Genomic DNA, 27027 nt, shown 5'->3' on the forward strand with positions numbered 1-27027 from the left:
GGATGAAGAAAGTTAGAATCCACCAGTGTGATCCGTGTAAGTCATTTCATATTACGGAGCCTTGGGTTCAATTATCAAGAAAGGGTAATAACTTACATCCTAATATGACAGGGTAAAAAATACTTCTGTAAGCTTTCTAAGCTTATATAGCGCATCATATTATTCAATATTACCTACTGACAATGCTAACTGTATACTTCTGCATTATCAGTATGCCGCCAATGATTTTCAAATATATTTAACAAACTGGTTCTACAAAGTCTGTATAAATTTCTGTAACTGCAGCTATGTTTTTTATGACTGCTCTACCAATCATTGGTTCAACTCTAACTGTGCTGCAGGGTTTGGGGAAAACACCACAATAAATTCATGCTCTTCTGCAGCTGAAAGCCTTCCAATTAGAGCATTTTTGGTTCAGTGAAATAAAAGCAAATAAAATCGAGATGTTTTTTGGTTTCACTACCACCACAGAAACCCACATCAAATTGGTCACTAGATCAAATAAAGATGAATTCAAATAATTTTTATTAATTTAATATGCCAGCTAGTTTTTACCCTTTAGAGTGCTATACTCTGACTACTCTACCATACTAGCTACCTTTCTCTGCTTTGAACACCTTGTGCTTCTTTCAGCTCCAGGCTCTGTGCACTTGCTCTTCCCTTAAAGAGCACTCTGCTCTCCTCTTCTTACAGCTCGTTCCTTCCTGTGGTTCATGTCAGTACCATCTCCTCAGGGAGATCTTTGCTGCCCACACTTATGTTATCGCAAATTGTCTATACTTCTCCTGGTCTACATCACATACTTCTATTTTGTTTTCTTTATATAGTTCTGTTTGAAATTTTGTTACTTGTTTGCTTATTGTTTACCTCCTAAGACGTAGATCTTCATGTCTGACTGACTGTCATCAACAAGAATAAAAACCCCACTATTCTCCTTAGTTAATTCAGAACTAGTCTGCTTACTTCCCTTTGGAACTCTTTTATATATTCCTGAATTATGGACTATTTTGAGAATTAGGAAAAATGCTTACCTGTTGTTTGTTGCTTTGGCAGGCTGCACTCAAATGTTTAAACCATAGCATTGCATTCATTCTATTGCCAGCTTGAAACTTGTACGAATTTCCTAAAATTAACCAAAACAAGGGGTTAATAATAAAAATGTAAGGACAATGACACGTAATAATTCTGCCAGATATTAATGAGCAAATTAAACATGACTAGAGTTTCAGTTTTAGAATTCTATTCATTTAACACCTCTATTTTATTGTGTTTCCTATTTTTATTGTATTTCCAATACAATAAAGAGTGCTTGAGGCAACACATTTACATGCTATCATACATTCAGAAAGTCACTTTTACTGCTAATGAATTAGAAGAAATAATTTTATCTCCTTAAATGTTCTTTAGAATAAAATATATCTAAACAAAACAACTGCGTGGTATATCTAGATCTGTGTGGATAAGACTGCAGAATATTGGTTCTGAATATTTAGATGATCTAAATATTAGATTTTCTTTTCTTTTCTTTTTTTTTTTTTTTAAGATGGAGTCTCACTCTGTCACCCAGGCTGGAGTGTAATGGTGCAATCTCAGCTCACAGTACCCTCCCCGTCCCAGCTTCAAGAGATTCTCGTGCCTCAGCCTCCTGAGGAGCTGGGAATATAGGCACATGCCACCATGCCCGGCTAAGTTTTTTGTATTTTTAGTAGAGATGGGGTTTCACAATGTTGGCCAGGCTGGTTTTGAACTCCTGACCTTAAGTGATCTGCTCGCCTTGGCCTCCCAGAGTGCTGGGATTACAGGCGTAAGCCCCCGCACCCGGTCTAAATATTAGTAGATGTTAATGTTAAGTTTTAACATGCCAAAATGCTTCAAACATGTTTAACACTTAAACACTAGCTATTTAGTATAACTAAGGATTAGTCAGATAACACCAACAGACTACGCTTTTGGTCTTTAGTTACAAGACATTTATCTCTTTAGTTACAAGACATTTGTCAAGATTATTACAGATTTCCAGTTCTGTGGAGGGCCCTTGGGGAAAATGTAGGAGGCAACTTTATCTCTTTTAGCAAATTAGAAATTCATCTGTGCTTTGTGTATTTAGTAATTCCTCTATAATTCAAGACTGACACATAGTGAGGATATTTTAAATGGTTACATGTATTAAGGTGAGGAGACAATAAATTGAGAAAATAAAGGATCCATGTACTATAGGCTGCTCTAAATTAAGCTTTATTTCTTTTTTTCATTAACCTAAGTTCTTTTTAATTTCACAATTTTTACTGATTGACTGTATTCAATGGCTCAAGAGCCTAACTATATTTAAGCATCATTCAGCTTTTCCTTGACATTCTAACACTCAAAGAACTTTTTCACTTTCAGAAGTAATTGTTTCTTCACCAAATGCATAATTAGTCTAGTAACATTGTTACCCTTGCTGAACTCAGACACAGACATTAGGTCAATGTGAAAAGAAGGCATATCTACATATCTACAATTAAGCTGGTCACAGCTACAATTTACCTACTCATTTCTCCCCTGCAAAAGGCCATTAGTATAGAGAGACTTCATAAAATTTTGGCTACCTGAAATAGTTATATTAAGCATGCTAAAAAAAAAACAGAAGAAAACAAAGAATTTATTAACTAAATCCAATGAAATGCTCTCATCTTAAAATGTAACTTTATGAATTATGCCTTTGATATGGGAAGGAGGCTGGGGCTTTGAATTCAAAATTTTGAGTAGGCTTCTATACATCAACAGCAACCAAGCAGAGAATCAAACCAAGAACTCAATCCCTTTTATAATAGCTGCAAAACAAACAAAACAAAAACAAAAACAAAAAACAAAAACCTTAGGAATACACCTAACAAAGGAGTCGAAAGATCTCTACAAAGAAACTACAAAATACTGCTGAAAGAAATCACTGTCAATGCAAACAAATGGAAACACATCTCATGCTCCTGGATAGGTAGAACTCAATATTGTGAAAATGACTATACTGCCAAAAGCAATCTACAAATTCAATGCTAGTGCCATCAAAATACCACAGTCATTCTTCACAGAATTAGAAAAAACAATTCTAAAATTTGTATGCAACCAAAAAAAGAGCCCCCCATAGCCAAAGCAAGACTAAGCAAAAAGAACAAATCTGGAGGCATTACACTACCTGATTTCAAACTATACTATGAGGCCATAGTCATCAAAACAGCATGGCATTGGTATGAAAAAAGGCACACAGACCAATGGAACAGAATAGAGAACCCAGAAATAAACCCAAATACTTATGGCTAACTGAACTTCAATAAAGCAAACAAAAACATAAAGTTGGGAAAGGACACCCTTTTCAACAAATGGTGCTGGGATAATTGGCTTGCCACATGTAGGAGAACGAAACTTGATCTCCATTTCTCACCTTACATAAAAATCAACTCAAGATGAATTAAGGACTTAAATCTGAAGCTATAAAAATTCTAGAAGACAACATTGGAACAATCCTTCTAGACACTGGCTTAGGCAAGGATTTCATGACAAAGAACCCAAAAGAAAATGCAGTAAAAACAAAGATAAATAGTTGGGACCTAACTGAACTGAAGAGCTTTTGCACAGCAAAAGGAATAGTCAGCAGAGTAAACAGACAACCCACGGAGTGGGAGAAAATCTTCACAATCTATACATCTGACAAAGGACTAATATCCAGAGTCTACAATGAACTCAAATTAGTAATAAAAAAAGATTCCATCAAAAAGTGGGCTAAGGACATGAATAGACAATTCTCAAAATAAGATATAAAATGGCCAACAAATAAATGAAAAAATGTGCAACATCGCTAATGATCAGGGAAATGTGAATCAAAACCATAATGCAATATTACCTTACTCTTGCAAGAATAGCCATAATAAAAAAATAAAAACACAGTAGATGTTGGTGTGGATAAGGTAAACATGGAACACTTCTACACTGCTGGTGGGAATGTAAACTAGTACAGCCACTATGGAATACAGTGTAGATATTCCTCTAAGAACTAAAAGCAGAACTACCATTTGATCTAGCAATCCCACCTTTGGGTATCTACTCAGAGAAAAAGAAGTCATTATTTGAAAAAGATACTTGAACATGCATGTTCATAGCAGCATAAAATGTAATTTTAGGAATTATGCCTTCGATACGAGGAGGAGGCTGGGGCGCTGAATTCAAAATTTTGAGTAGGCTTCTATACACCAACAGCAACCAAGAAGAGAATCAAATCAAGAACTCAGCCTCTTTTATAATAGCTGCAAAACGAATAAACAAAAAACAAACAAAAACCTTAGAAATATACCTAACAAAGGAATTGAAAGATCTCTAAAAGGAAAGCACAGAACACTCCTGAAAGAAATCACTGATGACACAAACAAATGGAAACACATCCCATATTCATGGATGGGTAGAATCAATATTGTGAAAATGACTATACTGCCAAAAGGAATCTATAAATCCAACACAATCGCCATCAAAATACCACCATCATTCTTCACAGAATTAGAAAATTCACAATTACAAAATTGTGGAACCAACCCAAATGCCCATCAGTCAACAAGTGGATAAACTGTGGTATATGTACATGATGGAATATTATGCACAAAAAAGAATGAATTAACAGCATTTGCAGTGACCTGGATGAAATTGGAGACTATTATTCTAAGCGAAATAACTGAGGAATGAAAAACCAAACCTATGTTCTCACTGATATGTGGGAGGTAAGCTATGAGGATGCAAAGATGTAAGAATGATACAATGGACTTTGGTGACTTGGTGGCAAGAGTGGGAGGCGGGTGAGGGATAAAAGACTACAAATATGGTACAGTGTATGCTGCTTGGGTGATGGGTGCACCAAAATCTCACAAATCACCACTAAAGAACTTACTCATGTAACCAAATACCATCTGTATCCCAATAACTTATGAAAAAAAATACTGAGTAGGGTGTGCTTATTCTGTAAACCAATCTACTTAATCTAAAAACAAGACATTTTGGTATATTATTTTTTCCTGCATCTAACATATTTGTTTACTTGTTTACTTAAAACTCTGAAACATTCTAAAAGTATGATATCTGTTGATACCAAATAGCATCTGAATAAACAGAGGTCAAAATATAGTTGTGAAGTCAATAAAAGGTAACATAGTATAGTATTCCAGTTGTGAATGGCTGAAAGTATCTTCTCTCTGGTACTTGTCAACAGCTGGCAGTTGTTATAAAGGAAGAAAAGCCAATCACTTGGGGATATTTTCTGATGAGCTTTGGGGTATTCACTATAGTCATAGGTAAAGTAAAGAGGTCTGATGTAATTCTACATGGCCCATCCTCCAGTTTCTCCTATCCACTTTACAAACTCCAAGGATCAATAGCCAATTATTTTCTATTCATAAGTGTCTATCTATATACTGTATATAAAATATTATAATTAACTTGGAAAGTGATCTCAGAGAAATATATTCAGAGAGTCAGTTTTGCTGCTTATGAATTAGAAGCAACAATTTTGTTCTTAAATGTTGTTTAGAAAAAAATACATCTAAATAAACACAATAATTATGTGGCATCTCTATACCTGTGTGGATGAGACTGCAGAATATTGGTTCTGAATAATTTAAAGTGACTGAATAAATATTTAAAGGAAAACTCTGCTACTTTCAGAACTTAAGAATAACAATCTATTTCAAGGTATTGATGAAGGAAGGAGTATGGCCTATATGGCAAACCTCTAAAAATTTAAACTAACAGTGGGGTATATATTCTCAAATTCCCTCCTTCTCTTCCTGGTTAGGTCTCTAGGGATTAGCTGGGCTTTTAATTTTCAAGCATATGCCCATGTAACAAAGAAAATAAGCTCCAAAAATATTAATCTTATTAAAATACACAATGGGACAAAAGTATTTCCCAATAGATAAAAAAACTACACAAACACTTTCCCTCTTGAGTATTCCAGTGAAACTAGGTTTTGGCTCATCAAGTTTTTCATGTATGCATAAAACATTACGTATATATATATATGACATACACACACACACACACACACACACATACATACATATATGCAGTATACTAAGCCCCAGTTATTTTAACAATTCACCTTTTTCAGAGTCAGTCAGCAGGAAGAGATCAGGATGTTCAGGGTCATCAGCCATCATCACCATCCATCCTACCACAGATACGTTCTTATTGGAGGTTGATTTGAACTGAGAGATAAAAAGATAATTAGTGGAAAGAGAAAATTTATGGTTTATTCTAAGCAAAAATTCAGTGTTAGGGAGTCTATTTCCGGTTTCTCCTAATGAAAGATGAGAGATGAGATTTGAGACTTCATGCTGTTCTCGGTTGGCCTGGGGCCTTTTACTGCTGAATTTCATCGTAGGCATGCCCTCTTCAGATCATCTCCTACTTCCCAGACTTTCCCAGCTTCAACTCTTCTTCAAAACCTAACTGACCACTTCTCCACTCCCAGAGAGAATAATACATTTGTGAATATGACATATTAATCTGTTTTTTCCTGAATTACTCTGCTACTCCTTATAGGAAAGATACTTGCATTTTAGTAGCTGTTATCTTAATTCTGATGATCTGATAGCAGTGCTATTAGATAATTTTTTTTTTTGAGACAGTTTTACTCTGTTACTCAGGCTGGAGTGCAGTGGCATGATCTAAGCTCACTGCAACCAGATAATTCTTAATGGCAATGATCTTACTTGTATTTTTCAAAAAAGAGGGGTATTCTTTTAGCATATTACTTTTGTAGTTAACTATTATTGTTATTATTATTTTAGCTACAACTTATTTTTGTAATCCTGAGAAATGGCTGCTATAAAGAAGAATGGTTTGGCTTAAGCTAGTGCTTAAGAATATGTATGTGAAGCCATTCAGGTACAGTTCAAAAATGAAACAGTACATTATATAACTAAGTATTCTTGGTAAAACACTAAAGAAAAATAAGGCAACAATTAACAAGAAGTTCAGGACAGTGACAGGCTGTGTAAATGTGGTTGATAGGAAAGAAGATGCCTCTGGGAAGGCTTTGATGGTTCTAGTAACATTCTGTTCCTTATACTAGGTGGAGAGTATACAGGTGTTAATTTTATTTATTGTGCTTTAAAATGTACATGTACACTACCTATCTTCTTTTGTATGTATGATATGCTTCATGGTTAAAGGAAATGGGAAAAAGAACGAACATGGCTCATTTATAACAGCATCAGAATGAAATATGAAAGCTAAAGAAATCAGTAAGTTTTTGTACTGTGAAGGATGAAATTGGTTATACCACAGGACTGCTAATTTGACAGCTCAAAATTTACTTCAATGTGAATAGTATGATCTTCTAATATTCTTTTCCTAAGGCTAAAAACTTTTACCTCAACTCCTTCTTTTTTCAAAAAAAAAGTAACTCAAGCAACATAAACTGCTTCAGAAACAGGGATGAAACAAAAAGCGCCAACGCACCTTAAAAACCAGCTGAATCCCATCGCATTCCCTAGACATAATCATCATGTGAGGTGAAAACCACCAGACCTTATTCTATGCATTTATTGTATCAGAGGCTTGTGTCATTGTTGCTGTTGGTTTTTATGTATTAATCCGGGATATATTTACACACTGACTTGTGGTTTTCACCATCAGTAACCATTTCCTTATTTATAAGTATTTTGGGTTTTTCCAGATTTCTGTTGTCACAAATATTGTAGAAATATTCTTCTACAGATATCTTTGTGCACTTGTTCAAATATTTCTGTAGAATAAATTCTCAGATGAGGAATTTCTGGTTATTGTCAAGCTAAATACTGACTAGGACTGGCCACCAAAAAAATAGTACCGATTTAGATTTCTACCAGCCATGGATGACAGTCTGTTTCCCTACATCACAACCAATACTAAATCATCAATCTTTAAAATTTTTGTCTAATGACAAGAAAGTGTCTCCCTTAATCTGTATTTTAAAATAGTTAGTGAGGCTGATCACTCTATCGTCGCAAACTCTGTTCCTTATAGGCAAATATATATATATATATATACACACACACTTTATAGAATACTAAAATAAGGTATATAAGCTTACATCAACCTTATGGGTTTTCTATATATACATCAACAAGCATATTTTCATCTATGTTTTTTTTCTCCTACAGCTTTTCATTTTGGAAAAATTCAAACTGTACAGAAGTTGAGAGAATGCCACAATGACTAGCTATATATCCTTCATCTATGTTTTTGTATTTGATCTCTCTTAACATTCAAATGTAAATTGAAGACATCACAACATTGAACTCTACTTCAACATGTGTCTTTTAAGAGCAAGAATATATTCCTATACAATCACAACTTAATTATCATTTCTAAGAAATTGAATAGACACCATATAGAGTCCATATTACATTTTCTTAAATTGTTCCAATAATAATCTTTATAGCTGTTTTTTTCCCTAATATAACTCCACGATTAAACCAAAAACATAGATTGCATTTAGTTGTCAAGTCTCTTTTAATCTATAACAGTCCTCCTGTCCCCCTGCTCTTATTCCACCTGCCAGATTTTGGTCTTTTTAAGATTCTAGGCTAGCTGTCTCATAGAATGTCCCACAGTTTGGATTTGATTATTTCCTCATAAGATTCACGTTAAGTATTTTGGCAAAAATACAATATAGGTGGTGCTGTGTTTAAATAGTGATTTCAATCCTTTATCTGCTGCTTACATAGAGCAGATATTTTCCTCCAATTTATCTGTATTTTATTTGAAAACAAATTTTTTTTTCTCCATTGCTTTTAGTTCTATGCCATATCTTTTCTATCTCACAATACTAAGTACAGATATAGACCTGTCTCTATACCCTCTACAATAAAGAATAAATTCTTTAAATTTATTCTTTAATTGTATTTTAATTTAATTAGAAGAGATGAGAAATGCAGTCAATTTCCTTGGTACTCAATTAGATTTTCTTACAACCCACTATGCTTTAATTTGTAAATATTTTACATACATTACTTATCAGAAACCTTATATAATTAAAAACCCAAGCTACAACATAATAGTAACTTTTTATGCATAAGCCACAATGCAAAGCGCAAAACAGTATTTATCAATTAGATGACAAATTCAGTTATAACTTCTCTAATTGAAACTAAGAAAAAACAACAAAAAAACCATTTTATTTTGAATAATGACTTTTACAATGGTCAACTAAGTGAAATCTAGCCAGCAAATATCTCAATATGGCTATGTGAAAAGTTACTTTCTATATCCGAAGATAAAGGATTTAACTGAACTGAATCCAACTTTTTTCTCCCTTTGATAAAAGCAGTACTAACTCTACAGATTGCTTTAGCAAAACTAATCTGTGTAAATGTTGTAGGGTATACGAGCATTATTGTCAATTTGACTAGAATTTAAAAAATAAATATTCACAGAATAAATCTCCATGATCATTTACTCAAATCCTTTATCTCAAAGCAAGAGCTACGTAAACAATTATAATAGTGAGCAAAAAAGCTAGTGCTTAAGAATACAAATCATCCCACTAAGGTACAATTAAAAATGAAACCATGGATTAATTAGGGACACATACATGCTCACAGTCTGAAGAAAAGCAAGGCAATGAGTCACGATACTCAGGACAGTGGCAGGCGGTGGGAATGGCTGATAAAGAAAGACAGTGCTACCTTATGGTACTCCCCACATTCATTTAAACCAAAAACGTTCTTTTCTATACCTTTGGTTTGATTAAAGGGCTAAAAATGTGAGAATAAAGAGTTTCTCTGAATAACGCAGTATCATTTGCTAAGTTTTAAGTAGAAGAAGGACTTAAATTTTTATTCACTGGCTTACCTTTCCTCAGTAAGATAAACCACTTAATTTTTCTCCCCAAAAATACGTGACTTAGAAATAAAATTCCTCTCAGATTTGATTAATGCAACATAGAAAATCATTCTTCCTTTGAAAGATTTGATCACTGGCATGTAAAAACAAAACAGCATGCAAGAGAGATTTATAGAAAGATTCTACAGGGTAAAAAGAGGCTGCTTTTAAGTAATATGAAGCACGAGAAAGTGACTGTAGTGTAACGGCTGCAATTGCTCATTCCTCTTCACTGTTGGGAATAATCACGGAACCAGAGATTGAGATGGAAAGAATATTAGATGTTGGTCCCACATTTTCACATTTTGCTGATTAGAAATGGAAACTCCAAGGCAATAGTTTTGAAGAATATTGAGCAGGAAATCCAGATCTGAGAAAGCTTTGATGACAAGTTAGATAAATGTAATGTGCAGTCTTGACAACTGCAATGGAAAAATGGTATTCAAAAAAGAAATAAGTATAAAAACTTTTGGACTAGAAGATAGGAAAAAACAAGAGCAAACCCCAAAACCCTTGTATCCCATGAGGTCTGCTTTCTTTATAACCATGAACACTCTGTGAAACTATGCTAAAAATGTAGAGAATGAATACTTACATGTTTTCTTTCTGTAGCCTTTAGAGATTTGGCAGCATAGTAAAAAAGCTGTGTCCCACACAAAGCTGCCCAATATTTTGTCCAAGATGCTACCTGGATAGGACGAACACATGAATATACTATTAAAATGTTCCTGGCTTCTTAGCTGCTTTACATTGTAAGTGCCAATGATCAAGTTCACTTTAACCAAAGCCCTAACCTCAGAGTTGAGCTGTGTCACTTCTGAAATTTTAATCTCAAATACTCCTGTCACTTCTATATAACTACCTACCTATTTGTAGAACCACATACTCAGTCATTCTTCCTGCTACAACAGGTTAACCCGATGCTACCTAAAGACAAACTCAACTCTTTTTTTATGCCCAAGATTCCAACGATCCTCACTTTCTTAAGAAGTTTGCTTCTGCAATTAACTCCACTGCTTCTCAGTATCTCTCCCTCTACCATCATTATACAAATGAACCTTAACAGTACTCCCACCTTTAAAATCCCTCCTTTGACCCATCTCCTCAACCCCCAGACAGCAATCAATTTCTTACTCCTTTTCTCAGCATAACAGCATGGGTGTCTCCAAATCTTGCCTCAGCTTCTTCTGTTTTGCCCATTTTCTACTCAATTCACTTCATTTGGCTTTTGGGGCATCAAGGTCACTGATGATTGTAACTTCAGCAAAGCCTCTGACTATTTATCATAGTCAACCTCTTAGCAGCATCTGACCCAGGTGGCCATTCTTTCCTTTTTGAAGTACTGTAACTGCTAGGCTTCTGGGATACAGTTCTTTAGTTTTCCTTTATACTCTTCTTTATGGGAGATCTTTAATATTACGGAGCCCTATCTCCAGTCTTGTTTTCTTCTTTAGCTATACTTTCTTCTTAATCTATCATCCTGTTCCATATTTCAGATTCTCTATCTGTATGCTAATAATTCCCAGATCTCTCTCCCTGCTACCTCTCTGCTGACCTCATGATCCATACTTTTTCAAGGGCCCCAATGACATCTCCGCTTGAATGTTATAATTAATAAGCATATCGAACTGAACTTGGCCAAGACTGACCTGTCCCTCATTTCAATAAATGTTCCCAACATCAACCCACCTCAGTCCCCAAACCAAGAAGGTTATCTTCGTTTTCTCTCTCTCTTATACATTACATTTATCATCAAACAACTCTAGCTTTTGGCTCTTATCCCCCTCACCAATTTCAATGCTTAACCTATACAAGCCTTCTTGTCTCCTGAACTCTACATGTTCTCACAGCTAACTCAACTTCCTCATTCAGATCTCAGCTCAAACGTCTTGCCATGGTGGCATTCCTCCTTGGCCCCTCATTCTATGACCTTATTTTAAAGCCTTATTCTCTATTTCTCCTCACTGGAACGTAACCCAGGAGAAAGGTACTTTGCCTCACCTTGTTCACCGCTCTATTTCTAGCATCTGGCACACAAAAGGTATGGTAATGCTTCACCTGACATGCAATTCAGAGTTCACTAGCCCGCCTAAGAGCTTCTTGATTGTATGTGCCTTTGGCTGTGATATAAGCAGCAAAATAAGATTACTTATATGAAACCCCCGTATCATCAAAAGCTTTACGTGTGGCTATATGTCAAAGGTTTTATATTTCAAATTTGAGAAAGGGAAAAAACTGTTCCTTACTAGTCAAACTACTACACTGGTGTTGAGGAAGAATAAACTTCTTTGATACATATGAAGAGCTTTGTTCTACCAATCTTCCTTCCCTACCCCTACCCATATAGTTATGGTTTGGAAAACGTTTAATATTTGGGTTCTATTTTATATAGAAAACAAAACTGCATTACAGAAATTTAAATAAAATAAAACACAATCAGATTCTACTTTTTAGAGTTGTTATTCTTTGTTTTCTATTTTACCTAAACTTAATACTAAAATATTTCTTAATGATGTACTTTCAGGATTCTCTAAGAAACAATTTTGTATAAGAACTATAAAAGGAGGTTAAAAAAAAGTACCTGGATTTAAGCACCCTTAACATATGATTTAACAGAAATCTATGGCACATACAATAACACTTTAAGAAAATATGGTAAAGCAAATGTGTACAGCAGTTTCCCTCCTACCTTTAGTTTAGTTACCCACAGGCAACCATAGTCTAAAAACATTTATTGGAAAATCTGAGAAATAAACAATTCACAGGTTTTAAAATCATGTGTTGTTCTCAGTAGCACGATAAAATCTCACACAGTTCTGATCTGTCCTTCTGTGGACATAATAATCTCTTTCTGTGTCCAGCACCTCCACACTATATGTGTTATCCTTGTGCCCCACTCCTCACTGCTTCCTTAAGTGAAAAGAAAAAGTTCTTGATTTAGGGAAGAAAAATTAGATGCTAAGTTTGCTAAGATCCATGATAAGCATAATTTTTCTATCTGTGAAATTGTGAAGAAGGAAAAAAGAAATTCATGCTAGTTTTGCTATTGCACCTCAAACTGCCAATGTTACTGCTACTGTGTAGGGTTAAGAGCTTAGTTAAGATAGAAAAGGTATTAAATTTGTGGATGGACGACAAGAATAGAAACAATGTTCCAATTGATGGTAATTTGGTATGGTACTATCTGAGGTTTCAGTCATCCCCTGGGGGTCTTGGAATGGATCACCCAAGGATAACCGGGAAGGGCCTTATTTTACATTATTTCAAGTCTACTATAATCAGGTTTTATTTTAATTGTTTTAGTACTTTCCAGGGTCTTACACATTTGCATACTTTAAAAGGTATATTAAAATATAATATGATAATATCTTACTGCAGGCTTTTTGCCTTCTTTTAACAAAGTTTTTCTCCTGAGAACACCTTGAATAGTAACAGCTCCTGGATATAAATGTACTGCTAAATCTTCCGATTCTGCAGAGCTATAATAACAAAGAAAAGAACGCATGAGAGGTTTTGTCTGTAACAGTCATCAAGTAGGTACTTAAATAAAATGTAATTATTCTTAATTTGAAAACTTTGTTACTTTATTCAGAGCTGAGAAGACATTGACAATTTTAAAGGTTTATTAATCTTGAAATTTATAAGCTGTCACAAAAGTTAATTAGAAAGTTATTACAGTCAGCAGATGGTTAAAAAACACACTTTATTATGTATTTGAACAAGTATAATTTAGAAAGAATGCAGTAATTCACTTTAGTAAAGATCAAATTAACAGTTTAAGATTTGTTTTCTTCTTAACATGCCATACTAAATCACTGTTGTAACCTTATTTTCCCCATTAGAAACTTTAAGTCCTGGTAGGAAAAATGAGGATTCTATTTGTTACAAGTATTTAAGTATATATAAAACTGAAAATAAAAATAGAAGCTCAAAAAGAAAAAAGAAAACTCATGCTTAATTTAATTCTAAAATAGCAGAAAGAAGTAATAAAGTCAATAATATATTTATACAACAAGCTTTCTGCAATACATTTTATGGTATCAGTCCATAAGTGATTATGGCCTAATAGCTCTCCACGAAAGGAAATAACCCAAAATTCAAAATTTCCTTTCCATGTATCTTTAAAAAAACCATCACAAAATAACCAACACTTTAATATCTTTCCCTAATTGATTTAAGGTCCTATATTTAATACAATAATGGTTTCTATGTGAGCCAATTAAATATACACGCTGATAAAAATGTCACTGGTCTGGTGACTTGACATGAGCTGCAGAATTCCTATAAGAACAATGAAAACTGAAGTTCAGTTTATTCCTTTGTGATTATTTAGGTGTCTTCAAAGTGACTTTAAAAACCTACAAACCAGTAGAAATTTCATGCTAGAGCTATTATATTCAGGGAGTTATACTCAGGGAGATTAGACACCATCAAACTGACGTAGTTTGCTTCTGAAGTTTGGTATTTTGTTGTGTTATGAATTGGTTGATTACCCATTATCATTAAACCCTACCTTCCCAATCAACACACCATCCTTATCTGCCTCTATAGCTAGTATAGTGCAAAAAGAGACCTCGTTTAACTATATGAACAACTGAACGAGTTTAAATATGCAAATTATTATTTTATGAAATAGTTTATCTGAAAAGTTTTTAAAAAGACAAACCAAATATAAATTTATTAGCAAAGTAAATGCTTTGATTACAACTTATGAATAACAAGCAGATTTTTATATCACTCAATAACTATCAGCAGTAGAAAGACTGGTGCAGTTTAAAGACTACCAACTTGGAAGCATTTTAAAATATGTAATGTTAAGATGCAAGTTTTGGCAATTAGCTCTGTGGATCAGAAAGAATAGTTGAAAATAATCTTCACGTTAGATCTTGAAAAGAAAGTTTTTCTGGGTAATGTGTTTAGTTTTTAAATCTGTTAGTTGAGAAAGAAGAGAAATAATGTCAGACCACACCCATGGAAGCCAATCACCAACACCATAAGGGAGTTCTGTGACTCCTGAATGCAGGGGAATTGTACCTGCTGGCCTTCATGTGACTTCGATAGCCATTTCGTGCCACTCTTGTCACCGGGCCCAGAGAATGGTATAATCTGTTCCTGTTGGATTCCATTATAAATTGTATATATTACATATACTTTTATTCACACAGTCATCATCAATACCTAGAACAGTATAATAGCTTCCTCTTGTAAATAGCTTTCTAAATCTTACAAAAGGATAGTATGTGATTGTTCCTCTTTCTGTTTTAAAGCATGCGGCATAGATTTCAAAAATTTTTTCTTCTACTATTGACTCTAGAAATACTTAGAGGTATTTAGTACACACCATATATTTATATATACATTCACTTTCACAAATCTGCTAAAGGAATTAAAGAGCTGTTTATAGCCAAATAATAATTTTTAAAAAACCTGGAAAATACTTCAAAACTTTTTATGTTTATATACCATTTCTTGAATTCCATTTTAAATATTAAAAATTCCATTTTTAATATGCCTGGATTTATAATAGTAATTCATTTTTATTATATGTCCCTATGAAGACACCTAAAAGCAATGTGGCTTGAAAACTTAAAACTAATGAGGAAAACTTTATTTTCCTCTTTATCCTTTATAGTAAGTTAAAAAAAAACAAAACCCAAAACTAATAAAAGAAATGAATTGAGTAAAATAGGCATTATGTTATTCCTACATTAACTGACAAATCCAATAAAGGATAAAAATGATAAGTTAATACTGATCCAAAATGGCACATTAATAGTTAAAAAACAACAGCAAAAAAATCAGACACATAAAAACGCTGATAGTTCTTTGCCTAGGAAAACCGGAATGTAGCACTGTTGATAAATGATATTTAGAATAACAAGCATCATTTTAACCACTTAACAATGCATCTGATGTCTGTCTAGAAAATAAGAACAAAAAATGGTATGTTAATGTTCAGAGTACTATGTTAAAGTTCACTATCCATGAGTAGTACTTTAAATCCTAGTTCTTTATTCACTTTCTATTATTTCATGGCTGAATCTTGCTGGGCAGTATTCATTTCATTGTTCTCAAAATGTTCCAAGAGCCCACTAATTTAAACTTGGCATAGGAAAAGTAGAGTTTTTAGCTGCAAATGTCTGTAAAGCAAAACATTTGTTATCAAGAGAAAAATTGTTTTCAGATGTGAAGGTAACGCCATTAAATACTGTCTTCATAAGTAACCTGCTGGGAAGAGAACAGATTATTTAACACAAATAATTCTGGTTACTCACTTGTAACTCAAGCGATCTAAGAAACTATTTGGTTAATCAATATTTTTAAAATCTAAAGATTACAATACACTTAGAACTAACTTCTGATGGTATTACGTTCTTTCTAGAGGAAAAGACAATTTGAACAAATCCAGACAACATGTCAAAGGCAATTCTTGTGTTTTTCACATTTCAGGCAAACCCAAATGAACATTAAAAGGTAAAGGTTAAAAGAAAAATAATACAAAAATAAATAAAAACAATTTTTTACTTATTATTATCCCCAAAAATAAAGAGAACAAAAGTTGGGATCACTGATAGAGTAGAAAGAATCATAAGTACTTTGCAATGTAAAACTTATAAATAAAATCTTACTCACATAACAGTGAGAAGTCTTTATGAAGTTACATAAGGAATAAGAATCTATTTTTCCAATTAAACAGCATGACATTAATTCAAATAAAATTTAAAACTGTTTTCTAAAAGTGACTGATATGAAGTTAGGCAATTAAATATTTTCTACTTCAGTATTAATATGATGTTTAACATTCAATGCAAATGACGTTCTTGTTGAATAATGAATATAGGCATTTATAGAAACTCAGTTACTTAGTTCAGATACAAAAGGGAGTGATCATTTTGGTCAAGAGCCAAATATCTCATGAATCTAAAATGGCAGAACTGAAATGGTCAGAGAAAACGTTAAGAATCCTAAAGGACATTTAGGCTGGGTGTGGTGGCTCATGCTTATAATCCCAGCACTTTGGGAGGCCGAGGTGGGTGGATCACCTGAGGTCAGGAGTTCAAGACCAGCCTGGCTAACATGGTAAAAACCTGTCTCTAAAAAAATAGAAAGAATCCTAAAGGACATTTAATAAATAATTATTTGCATTGTTTGATCACATTCTTCAGATCTTGTATGTACCTGGAGCTCAATATACCATGATATTTGCTATAGGCAGATGACAGCTTTTATAGCTTAAAGTAACAAAGGAAGGAGAAGGAAGCACAGCTTATAGTATTTCAGTATAAATGTGTACTCTGAAAATTTTGAATTATGACAATTTAAATTCAAACCTTAACTTGCTTTACTTGTATAATTTAAAGTTTATTAAATCATTTTGTCCTAGTAGCAGAGAATAAAGTTGACCATTCCACTAAATGCCTTAAAATTACTTAAATGAATCAGAACTTAAGGAAATAATTTTTAAATACATAAGGAGTTTACTTGTCTATTTATTGGTTATTTACTGGTTATTATTTTTAAGTTACAATTTTAAATGTACTAAAATTCAAATACATGTATCACGCCACCAAATAAACATTTAGAGATAAGATTATCATTCATTCTTATTACTTACATATCCAAACTTAAATATCAACTTCTGATTTCTTTTAACAGCAGCAAACTTAAATAATCCCTTAGGGATATGTAGTAAATATTAACTTAAAATTTTTATTATCATATTATTTAACACAGACAAAATAAACTCAAAGCAGTTCAAATGGACAATTTATCTTACCTTTCAAAAGCAGGCCAGGAGGTCTCTTCACTTAGTTCAGAACCATCACTGCTACCTAGAATGAAAAGTTATTCTATTTTTTTAAACATCAGAATTCTCTCTTTACTTTGCATTTCACAATTTAAAAATAAATTCATTAACTATGCTTATAAAATGACAATCACACTGTGGGTAAACATATCCACATGTTAATTCTTTATTCTAATATTACTGTTGTTAGGTTTCTTTTGCTATATATTGGAATATAGTTGACATGACAACCTAAAATAACAAAATAGCATAAAACATTTTTGCCTGTCTACTTTCAGTTGAAATTCATTATGTCAACAAACAATTTTTCCTACCATTAGAGAACATAAAATAACACAAAACTTATTACGTTTGTCATAATTTGGGACCAATATAATTATAAAATCCTTGGAGATTCAAGGCATACTTCTTTCTCTTCGTATTAAAGTCCATTACTAATTATCCTAAGTATAAAAATCATAATAAACTCCAATTCTTTGTCTCTGGAGACAAGATTAAAGAGGATGGAGTCTCTAAATTAATAAAAACAAAAACTGGTGCTATAAAAATGTAACAATTTTCTCTTTTGCTGAAAGATCAGTTAAAATAAAACGGTCTTCAAACAGAACATTTAAAATTAGTTGGGGCAAACAAAAAACTATGAGGAAAAAATTTATAGAGTCCAAAACAGCTTAGTTGACCTAAATATTACTTTAAAGATAATTCTGACTCTTAATAAAATTAGGAGGACTAATAAGTCAAGTTAAACTGTCTATCAAGCAGGGTTCCACGAGAGACTCAAACTCTAATGCTGTAAGGTTTCCATCAGATACCTGTAATGGATGCTGTGAGGTATCCGTTAGTCTCGTCTCTTTTAGAGATGATGGATTAATACCTTTCTATGGGTTTGCAACGGCACTAGTTATGTACCATCCTTGGATAACTTGAGGTCTCAGTCACTGAAATAATTTTCTGTATTGTATGGTTCAGAAGAAGAACCAGAGGTAACCTGTGGTAGTGGTGGGGTCTTGTACATCATCTACATTATCTTTGATTTGTGGCATTATGTGGTAAAAACTGAAAATTTAGGCATAATTAGTATAACTTCTTTGTAGAAAATGTAAGCACAAAACTCAGAGTGAATATCCTTCCCTTAGTTATTGGCTAGGTGAGACTACTCAAGATTATCTAGAATAGACACCACATTAAAAAATGTTTGAGGCCATTGTTCTAAGCACTGGTTAATTTTCCCACAGTATTTTCAAAGCCTTCACCATAGATTAATATTGCATGTAGAAGTTACAGCTAAAGAAAAACTTGTGTGTGTATACTAACACCTATCATCTTACGGTAATACAGTCATTCTTTTTTCATATTGTTAAAGCTTTAAAACAAAAATTCTCGAAGGTAAATGCCTATGTGTAATGTTCTTTATTTACAGACTAGGATGCAACAATCTCTTACTGTATACCTACTTTGCCTTAGAATAATTAAAAAACTGCTCTAAAAGAGAAAAGTCTTCACACTGAGACACTAATTGTAACTCAATAAAAAACTAGACAACTAACTTGTGGTAAAAGGACATCTACGAAAAGTAAAAGCTATAAACTACAGAATAATTCTCATTATAACACTCATGATGGGAAAGAGTCAAATAGTATACACCGGGGAACTGTAATTTTAAAAATTACTTTTCATTTTAAGTGGCATGCCAAATTCCATATGTGTAGCAAATTTTTGACTGAAAAAAGTTCTGCACTTTGCAAAATTATTCTTCAGACTGAGATTAATATTTGCACATAGGCAACTTAGAACATTAATAAGAGGTATTTCAGGTGACAAACTTACCTTCTTTTAAAAAAATTTTATCATTTAATTACTTGCATTTATACAAAGGGGACTATCAGAATAAACAACTGCTGAATGGTAATGGAGAGCTTTGAAATAATTTCATTTTAACTCTCAAGGGCTAAGGAAGTCAGCATGTTCAAGAAAATGATATCTCCTTTTGCATCTCTTTCTATTAGTTGTTCACCAATATTGATTAAGCTATCAGTAATAATAGGCTTAGCTCTTGAACAGTCTGGTACTTAATCACAGATGAAGACATTATTGCTCCTTTATTTCTTTTTAAAAATAAAAGGAGCTATTGTATGAGTAATTTCTTTTCTTTTTTTTTTTTGAGACAGAATCTCGCTCTATGGTCCAGGTTGGGTAGTACAGTGGTGTGAACATGGCTCAATGCAACCTCTGCCTTCTGGGTTCAAGTGATTCTTGTGTCTCAGCCTCCCAAGTAGCTGGGATTACAGGCATGCACCATCATTCCCCACTAACTGTTGTATTTTTAGTAGAGATGGTGTTTTGCCATGTTGGCCAGGCTCATTTTGAGCTTCTGACCTCAAGAGATTGGCCCAGTTGGGCCTCCCAAAGTGCTGGGATTACAGGCATGAGCCACCCTGCCCAGCCTGTATGAATAATTTCTAGTTGTAAAAAGAAATAATGCTCATCTAGAAGACTAAAAAAATAAAAGTTTAGGAAGTAATAATAAATTCCTCTATAAATCTCACATCCCTTTCCAACGTAGTCCCAAATTTCTGTTCTCCTACACAGTAGCTATCTCTGTTTCCTCACCTCTCATTTTCACATCTACTCCAATCCAGGCCTTGCCCTGAAATCTCTTTAAGTAACTCTTGTCAAGGTCACCAATAACTTTGGTCTGGCCAGTCAATTCCCCATTCTCATCTGAGCTCTCTTTTTTTGCATTTGATATTGACACATTCAACACTTTTCTCCTCCTCGAGATATTTCATCTATTGGGCTTTTGTGTATTTTTCTCCTTACTTCATTGATCTCTCCTTTTTAATTTCCTTTGATGATGAACCCTTCTTTTAAAAAATAATTTAATCAGGTTGAGTATGGTGTTTCACACCTGTAATCCCAGCACTTTGGGAGGCCAAGGCAGGCAGATCACGAGCTCAGGAGACAGAATCCATTCTGGCTAACATGGTGAAATCCCGTCTCTACTAAAAATACAAAAAATTAACCAGGCATGGTGGCACGTGCCCATAATCCCAGCTACTTGGGAGACTGAGGCTCAAGAATCGCTTGAACCTAGGAGGCGGAGGTTGCAGTAAGCTGAGATCGTGCCACTATACTCCAGCCTGGGCGACAGAGCAAGACTTTGTCTCAAATTAAAAAAAAGTAAAATAGAAACAATGAGCTGAGATTGTGCCACTGCACTCCAGCCTAAGTGACAGAGCAAGACTATCTCAAAAAAACAAACAAAAAAATGATCTGGCAAGATAGTTGAAAAGGAACAGCTCTGGTTTGCAGCTCTCAGCAAGATGAATGCAGAAAGCAGGTGATTTCTGTATTTTTTTTTTTTTTGAGACGGAGTTTCGCTCTTGTTACCCAGGCTGCAGTGCAATGGCGTGATCTCGGCTCACTGCAACCTCAGCCTCCTGGCTTCAGGCAATTCTCCTACCTCAGCCTCCCGAGTAGCTGGGATTACAGGCACGCGCCACCATGCCCAGCTAATTTTTTGTATCTTTAGTAGAGACGGGGTTTCACCATTTCGACCAGGATGGTCTCGATCTCTTGATCTTGTGATCCACCCGCCTCGGCCTCCCAAAGTGCTGGGATTACAGGCTTGAGCCACCGTGCCTGGCCTGATTTCTGTATTTCCAACTGAGGTACTTGGCTCATCTCACTGGGACTGGTTAGACAGTGGGTATAGCCTACAGAGGGTGAGCTGAAGCAGGGTGGGACGTCTCCTCACCTGGGAAGTGCAAGGGGTTGGGGAACTCCCTAGCCTAGCCAAAGGAAGCCATGAGGAACTGTGCTATGAGGAATTGAGGAATTGAGGAATGGTGCACCCTGGCCCAGATACCAAACTTCTACCACAGTCTTTGCAACCTGCAGACCAGATTCCCTCTGGTGCCTGTGCCACTAGGGCTCTGGGTTTCAAGCTTAAAACTGGGAGGCTGTTTGGGCAGACAATGAGATAGCTGCAGGAGTTTTTTTTTCATACCCCAGTGGCACCTAGAATGCCAGCGAAACAGAACCGTTCACCCCCCTGGAAAGGGGGCTGAAGCCAGGGAACCAAGTGGTCTAGCTCAGTGGATCCCACTTCTATGGAGCCCAGCAAGCCAAGATCCACTGGATTGAAATTCTTGCTGTAGACACAGCAGTCTGAAGTCAACCTGGGATGCTTGAAGCTTGCTGGGGGAAGGGGCGTCCGCCATTATTAGACATGAATAGGTGGTTTTTCCCTCATAATGTAAACAAAGCTGCAGGGAAGATCCAACTGGGTGGAGCCTTCTGCAGCTCAGCAAAGTGGCTGTAATCAGACTGTCTCTAGATTCCTCCTCTCTGGGCAGGGCATCTCTAGCCAGACTAATAAAGAGAAAAGAATCAAATAGATGCAAAAAAAAAAAAAAAAAAAAAAAAAAAAAAAAAAGATAAATGATAAATACCTCTATGCAAATAACCTGGAAAATCTAGAAGAAATGAATAAATTCCTAGAAACATAGATACTCCCAAGTCTAAACCAGGAAGAGGTTGAATCCCTGAATAGATCAATAACAAGTTCTGAAATTGAGGCAGTAATTAATAGCCTACCAACCAAAAAAAAACAAAAAAGCTCAAGACCAGATGACTCACAGCCGATTTCTACCAGAGGTACAAAGAGGAGCTGGTACTATTCCTTCTGAAACTATTCCAAATAATAGAAAAGGAGAGACACTTCCCTAACTCAGTTGATAAGGCCAGCATCATCCTGATACCAAAACCTGGCAGAGACGCTCACACAAAAGAAAATTTCAGGCCAGTATCTCTGATGAACATCGATGCAAAAATCCTCAATAAAATACTTGCAAACGGAATCCAGCAGCACATCAAAAAGCTTATCCACCATGATCAAGCTGGCTTCATCCATGGGATACAAGGTTGGTTCAACATACGCAAATCAATAAATGTATCCATCACATAAAGAGAACCAATGACAAAAACTACATGATTATTTCAATAGATGCAGAAAGGCCTTTGATATAATTCAACACCCTTTCAACAAACTAGGTATTGATGGAATGTATCTCAAAATAATAAGAGTTATTTATAACCAACCCATAGTCAATACCATACTGAATGGGCAAAAACTGGAAGCATTCCCTTTGAAAACTGACACAAGACAAGGATGCCCTCTCTCAACACTTCTATTCAAGATATTATTGGAAGTTCTGGCCAGGAAAATCAGAAAAGAGAAAGAAATAAAGGGTATTCAAATAGAAAGAGAGGAAGTCAAATCGTCTCTGTTTGCAGATGACAGGACTGTATATTTAGAAAACCCCATCTTCTCAACCCAAAATCCCCTTAAGCTAATAAGCAACTTCAGCAAAGTCTCAGGATACAAAATCAATGTGTAACAATCACAAGCATTCATATACACCAATAATAAACCAGCAGACAACCAAATCATGAGTGATCTCCCAAGCACAATCACTACAAAGAGAATAAAATACCTAGGAATACAACTTAAGAGGGATGTGAAGGACCTCTTCAAGGAGAACTACAAACCACTGCTCAAGGAAATCAGAGAGGACATGAACAAATGGAAAAACATTCCATGCTCATGGATAGGAAGAATCAATATCGTGAAAATGGCCATGCTGCCCAAAGTAATTTATAGATTCGATGCTATCCCCATTAAGTCATTAATTCAGTGACTTTCTTCACAGAATTAGAAAAAAACTATTTTAAATATCATATGGAACCAAAAAAGAGCCCTTGTAGCCAAGACAATCCTAAGCAAAAAGAACAAAGCTGGAGGCATCACACTACTAACTTCAAATTATACTACAAGGCTACAATAACCAAAACAGCATGGTATTGGTACCAAAACAGATATATAGACCAATGGAACAGAACAGAGGCCTCAGAAATAACACCACACATCTACAACCATCTGATATTTGACAAACCTGACAAAAACAAGCAATGCGGAAAGGATTCCCTACTTAATAAATGGTGGTGGGAAAACTGGCTAGCCATATGCAGAAAACTGAAACTGAACCCCTTACTTACACCTTATACAAAAATTAACTAAAGATGGATTAAAGACTTAAACATAAGCCTAAAACCCATAAAAACCCTAGAAGAAAACCTAGGCAATACCATTTAGAATATAAGTATGGGCAAAGACAAAGCAATGGCAACAAAAGCCAAAATTGACAAATGGGATATAATTAAACCAAAGAGCTTCTGCACCGCAAAAGAAACTATCATCAGAGTGAGCAGGCAATCTACAGAATGGGAAAAAATTTTGCAATCTATCCATCTGACAATATTCAGAATCTACTAAGAACTCAAACAAATTTACAAGAAAAAAACCCACATCAAAAAATGAGCAAAGGATACAAACAGACACTTCTCAAAAGAAGACATTTATGCGGCCAATAAACATGAAAGCTCATGATCACTGGTCATTAGAGAAATGCAAATCAAAACCACAATGAGATACCATCTCATACCAGTTAGAATGGTAATAATTAAAAAGTCAAGAAACAATAGATGCTAGAGAGGATGTGGAGAAATAGGAATGCTTTCACATTGTGGGTGGGAGTGTAAATTATTTCAACCACTGTGGAAGACAGTGTGGTGCTTCCTCAAGGATCTAGAACCAGAAATATCAGTGGACCCAGCAATCCCATTAATGGGTATATACCCAAAGGATTATAAAACATTCTACTATAAACACACACGCACGTGAACAATTATTGTGGCACTGTTCACAATAGCAAAGACTTGGAACCAACCCAAATGCCCATGAATAATACACTGGATAAAGAAAACGTGGCATATATACATCATGGAATATTATGCAGTCATAAAAAAGGATGAGTTGATGTCCTTTGCAGGGACATGGATGAAGCTGGAAACAATCATTCTCAGCAAACTAACAAAAAAACAGAAAAAACACTGCATGTTCTCACTCATAAGTGGGAGATGAACAATGAGAACACACAGACACAAGGAGGGGGACATCACACACTGGGGCCTGTTAGGGGTTGGGGGGGCTAGGGGAGGAATAGAATTAGGGGAAATTCCTCATGTAGATAACGGGTTGATGGGTGCAGCAAATCACTAGGGCATGTATATACCTATGTAACAAGCCTGCAGGTTCTGCACATGTACCCCAGTACTTAAAGTATACTAAAAAAAAAAAAAAAAAAAAAAAGGTTTGGCTAGGGCAGATAGAAACGTAAGGAGGCAATTTAGAGAGAATTTTGTTTTGTGTTTATATTTTTAGAGGCATATTAGACATACATGTGAGATGGCAAGTCAGCAGAAAGTAATCATGAATCAATTTAATATTCTTATGAAACTGCCAAGTTAAATTTGTTTCAAAATGTAATCCTCAGGCTGGGCCAGTGGCTCATGCCTGTAAGCCCAGCACTTTGGGAGGTCGAGGTGGGCAGATCACCTGAGGTTGGGAGTTTGAGAGCAGCCTGATCAACATGGAGAAACCCTGTCTCTACTAAAAATACAAATAAAATTAGTTGGGCATGGTTGTGCATGCCTGTAATCCTAGTTACTCAGGAGGCTGAGGCAGAGAATTGTCTGAACGTGGGAGTCGGAGGTTGCAGTGAGCCAATATTGGGCCATTGCACTCCAGCCTGGGCAACAAGATTGAAACTCCATCTCAAAAAAATTTAAAAAATGTAATCCTCAATTAATAAAAGATTGATATGCAGATAATAATAATTTAATCAGACTTCTTAATGTGAGAATGTTTTCTTCTCATTTATGTACACTCTCTTTAGGTACTCTCAACCAAGCATGGCTTATAAATATGCTACTTCTCATATATCTTCAGACCTGATCTTATCCCACAGAACTCCAGATTCATATATTCAAAAACCTACCTAACATCTCCATAGAACTAAACATGTCCAAAACAGAACTGATTTCCCAAACTCAGTCCCCTTCACAAACACTTCCCTGCCCACAGATGATCAGTCTTCATCTTTTCTTCCTTGGTAATAGCATCATCATCTAACTATGATACTTGCTTAATCCAAAAAACCTGAAGTCATCCTTGACCCCACACTCTTCCTCCTCACCATATCCAAATCACATGCAGTTAACTAATTCAACCACCCCATATATTCTGTTTCCACTTTCTTCAAATGCTTCCCCTTCTGGAGTTAAAAATAGCAAGCACTTTTAAAACCATCACAAATTATTAAATTCATCCTGTATTTAACTGCTACTTTGTTTTTTAACCAAATTTTCTCTCTGTGTGGTGGGGTTAATTATTCTCCAGCCAATTAAAAAAAATTTTTTTTATTTAAATTGCAACTCTCTCAGAGAAGTTTTTCTCACCTATTGATATTCCACTAGAAAGAGTAGAACTTTCAGCTTGGCCTCGAGATGGTGCATGGGGCTCCATGACGCTATCATCTAACAGATGTCTTGGTCCTGCATTTGGAAACGTTGCACTCTTAAATTCTGCTGTGTTCATTTTATGAATGAAACTGGAAACAAAGAGAAAAAAAGGTTCAATCTTTTATTATTGTTACTAATTTAGAATATAAAAACTGTTCTTACATATAAAGATTTAGAATATAAGAGATCTACCTGCTGTCATACTGAGATCTCACCATAAAAGCCTCAAACTAACAGTTTAGGGAAAATGTTTTAGGAAACCTGGGCAACAAACATGGTTTGTATCTGTATAATTAGAGCATACTTTAAAATAATTTCATTTTGAGCCTCATGTCCATTAAAAAAATTGTTTCCACATTCACTTTTGGATAGTTACTAAATTTCCAGAAAAATCATGGCAAAAGTGAACATGTGTCCCCATTTTGAAAAAACAATACTGCAAAACTAATGAAGTTAAAAGTCAGTTTTCTTTATATTTAGAATAAAGAAAATAATTTTTATATCTCTTAATTTATGACTGATTTTGGTTAAGACAAACAATGTCTTGATATAAAGGTTATAATTTTTAAAAAAGGCATACTGCCATCCTCATTTTCTTTATCATGGCCCTCTATAATTTTCATTTATTGTCTCCAAATATAAATGCATTGTTGACAAAATCCCATTTCCAAATTCAGGTACTAAGAAATGAAAGCGTTTAGGCAAACATGATATTTTACTGAATCAAAAAAAGGCTGTTAAGAAAAAAGAAAACTGGCCGGGCGCAGTGGTTCAAGCCTGTAATCCCAGCACTTTGGGAGGCCGAGGTGGGTGGATCACGAGGTCAAGAGATTGAGACCATCCTGGTCAAAATGGTGAAACCCCGTCCCTACTAAAAATACAAAAAAAAAAAATTAGCTGGACGCGTGTGC

The 27027-nt window shown here is 34.9% G+C and overlaps 1 protein-coding gene across 12 annotated transcripts in view; it reads right to left on the reverse strand.

The window, feature by feature from the left end:
• Positions 1-27027, reverse strand: part of RALGPS2 (Ral GEF with PH domain and SH3 binding motif 2) — a 188104-nt gene that overhangs the window by 9816 nt on the left and 151261 nt on the right. For 8 of the 12 annotated variants that reach the window (XM_035279969.3, XM_035279974.3, XM_035279970.3 and 5 more), the window contains 7 exons: positions 26054-26205; positions 17663-17717; positions 14920-14997; positions 13259-13364; positions 10481-10573; positions 6116-6221; positions 1032-1123 (listed from right to left, as the gene is read on the reverse strand). In XM_035279969.3, coding sequence (XP_035135860.1) covers positions 1032-1123; positions 6116-6221; positions 10481-10573; positions 13259-13364; positions 14920-14997; positions 17663-17717; positions 26054-26205 — 682 coding nt within the window. The remainder of the gene's footprint in view (positions 1-1031; positions 1124-6115; positions 6222-10480; positions 10574-13258; positions 13365-14919; positions 14998-17662; positions 17718-26053; positions 26206-27027) is intronic. The other 4 variants (XM_035279976.3, XM_035279977.3, XM_078356235.1 and 1 more) reach the window with 1 other exon arrangement.

Source organism: Callithrix jacchus, chromosome 18 (assembly GCF_049354715.1).
Source record: "Callithrix jacchus isolate 240 chromosome 18, calJac240_pri, whole genome shotgun sequence".
Taxonomy (NCBI): Eukaryota; Metazoa; Chordata; class Mammalia; order Primates; family Cebidae; genus Callithrix; species Callithrix jacchus.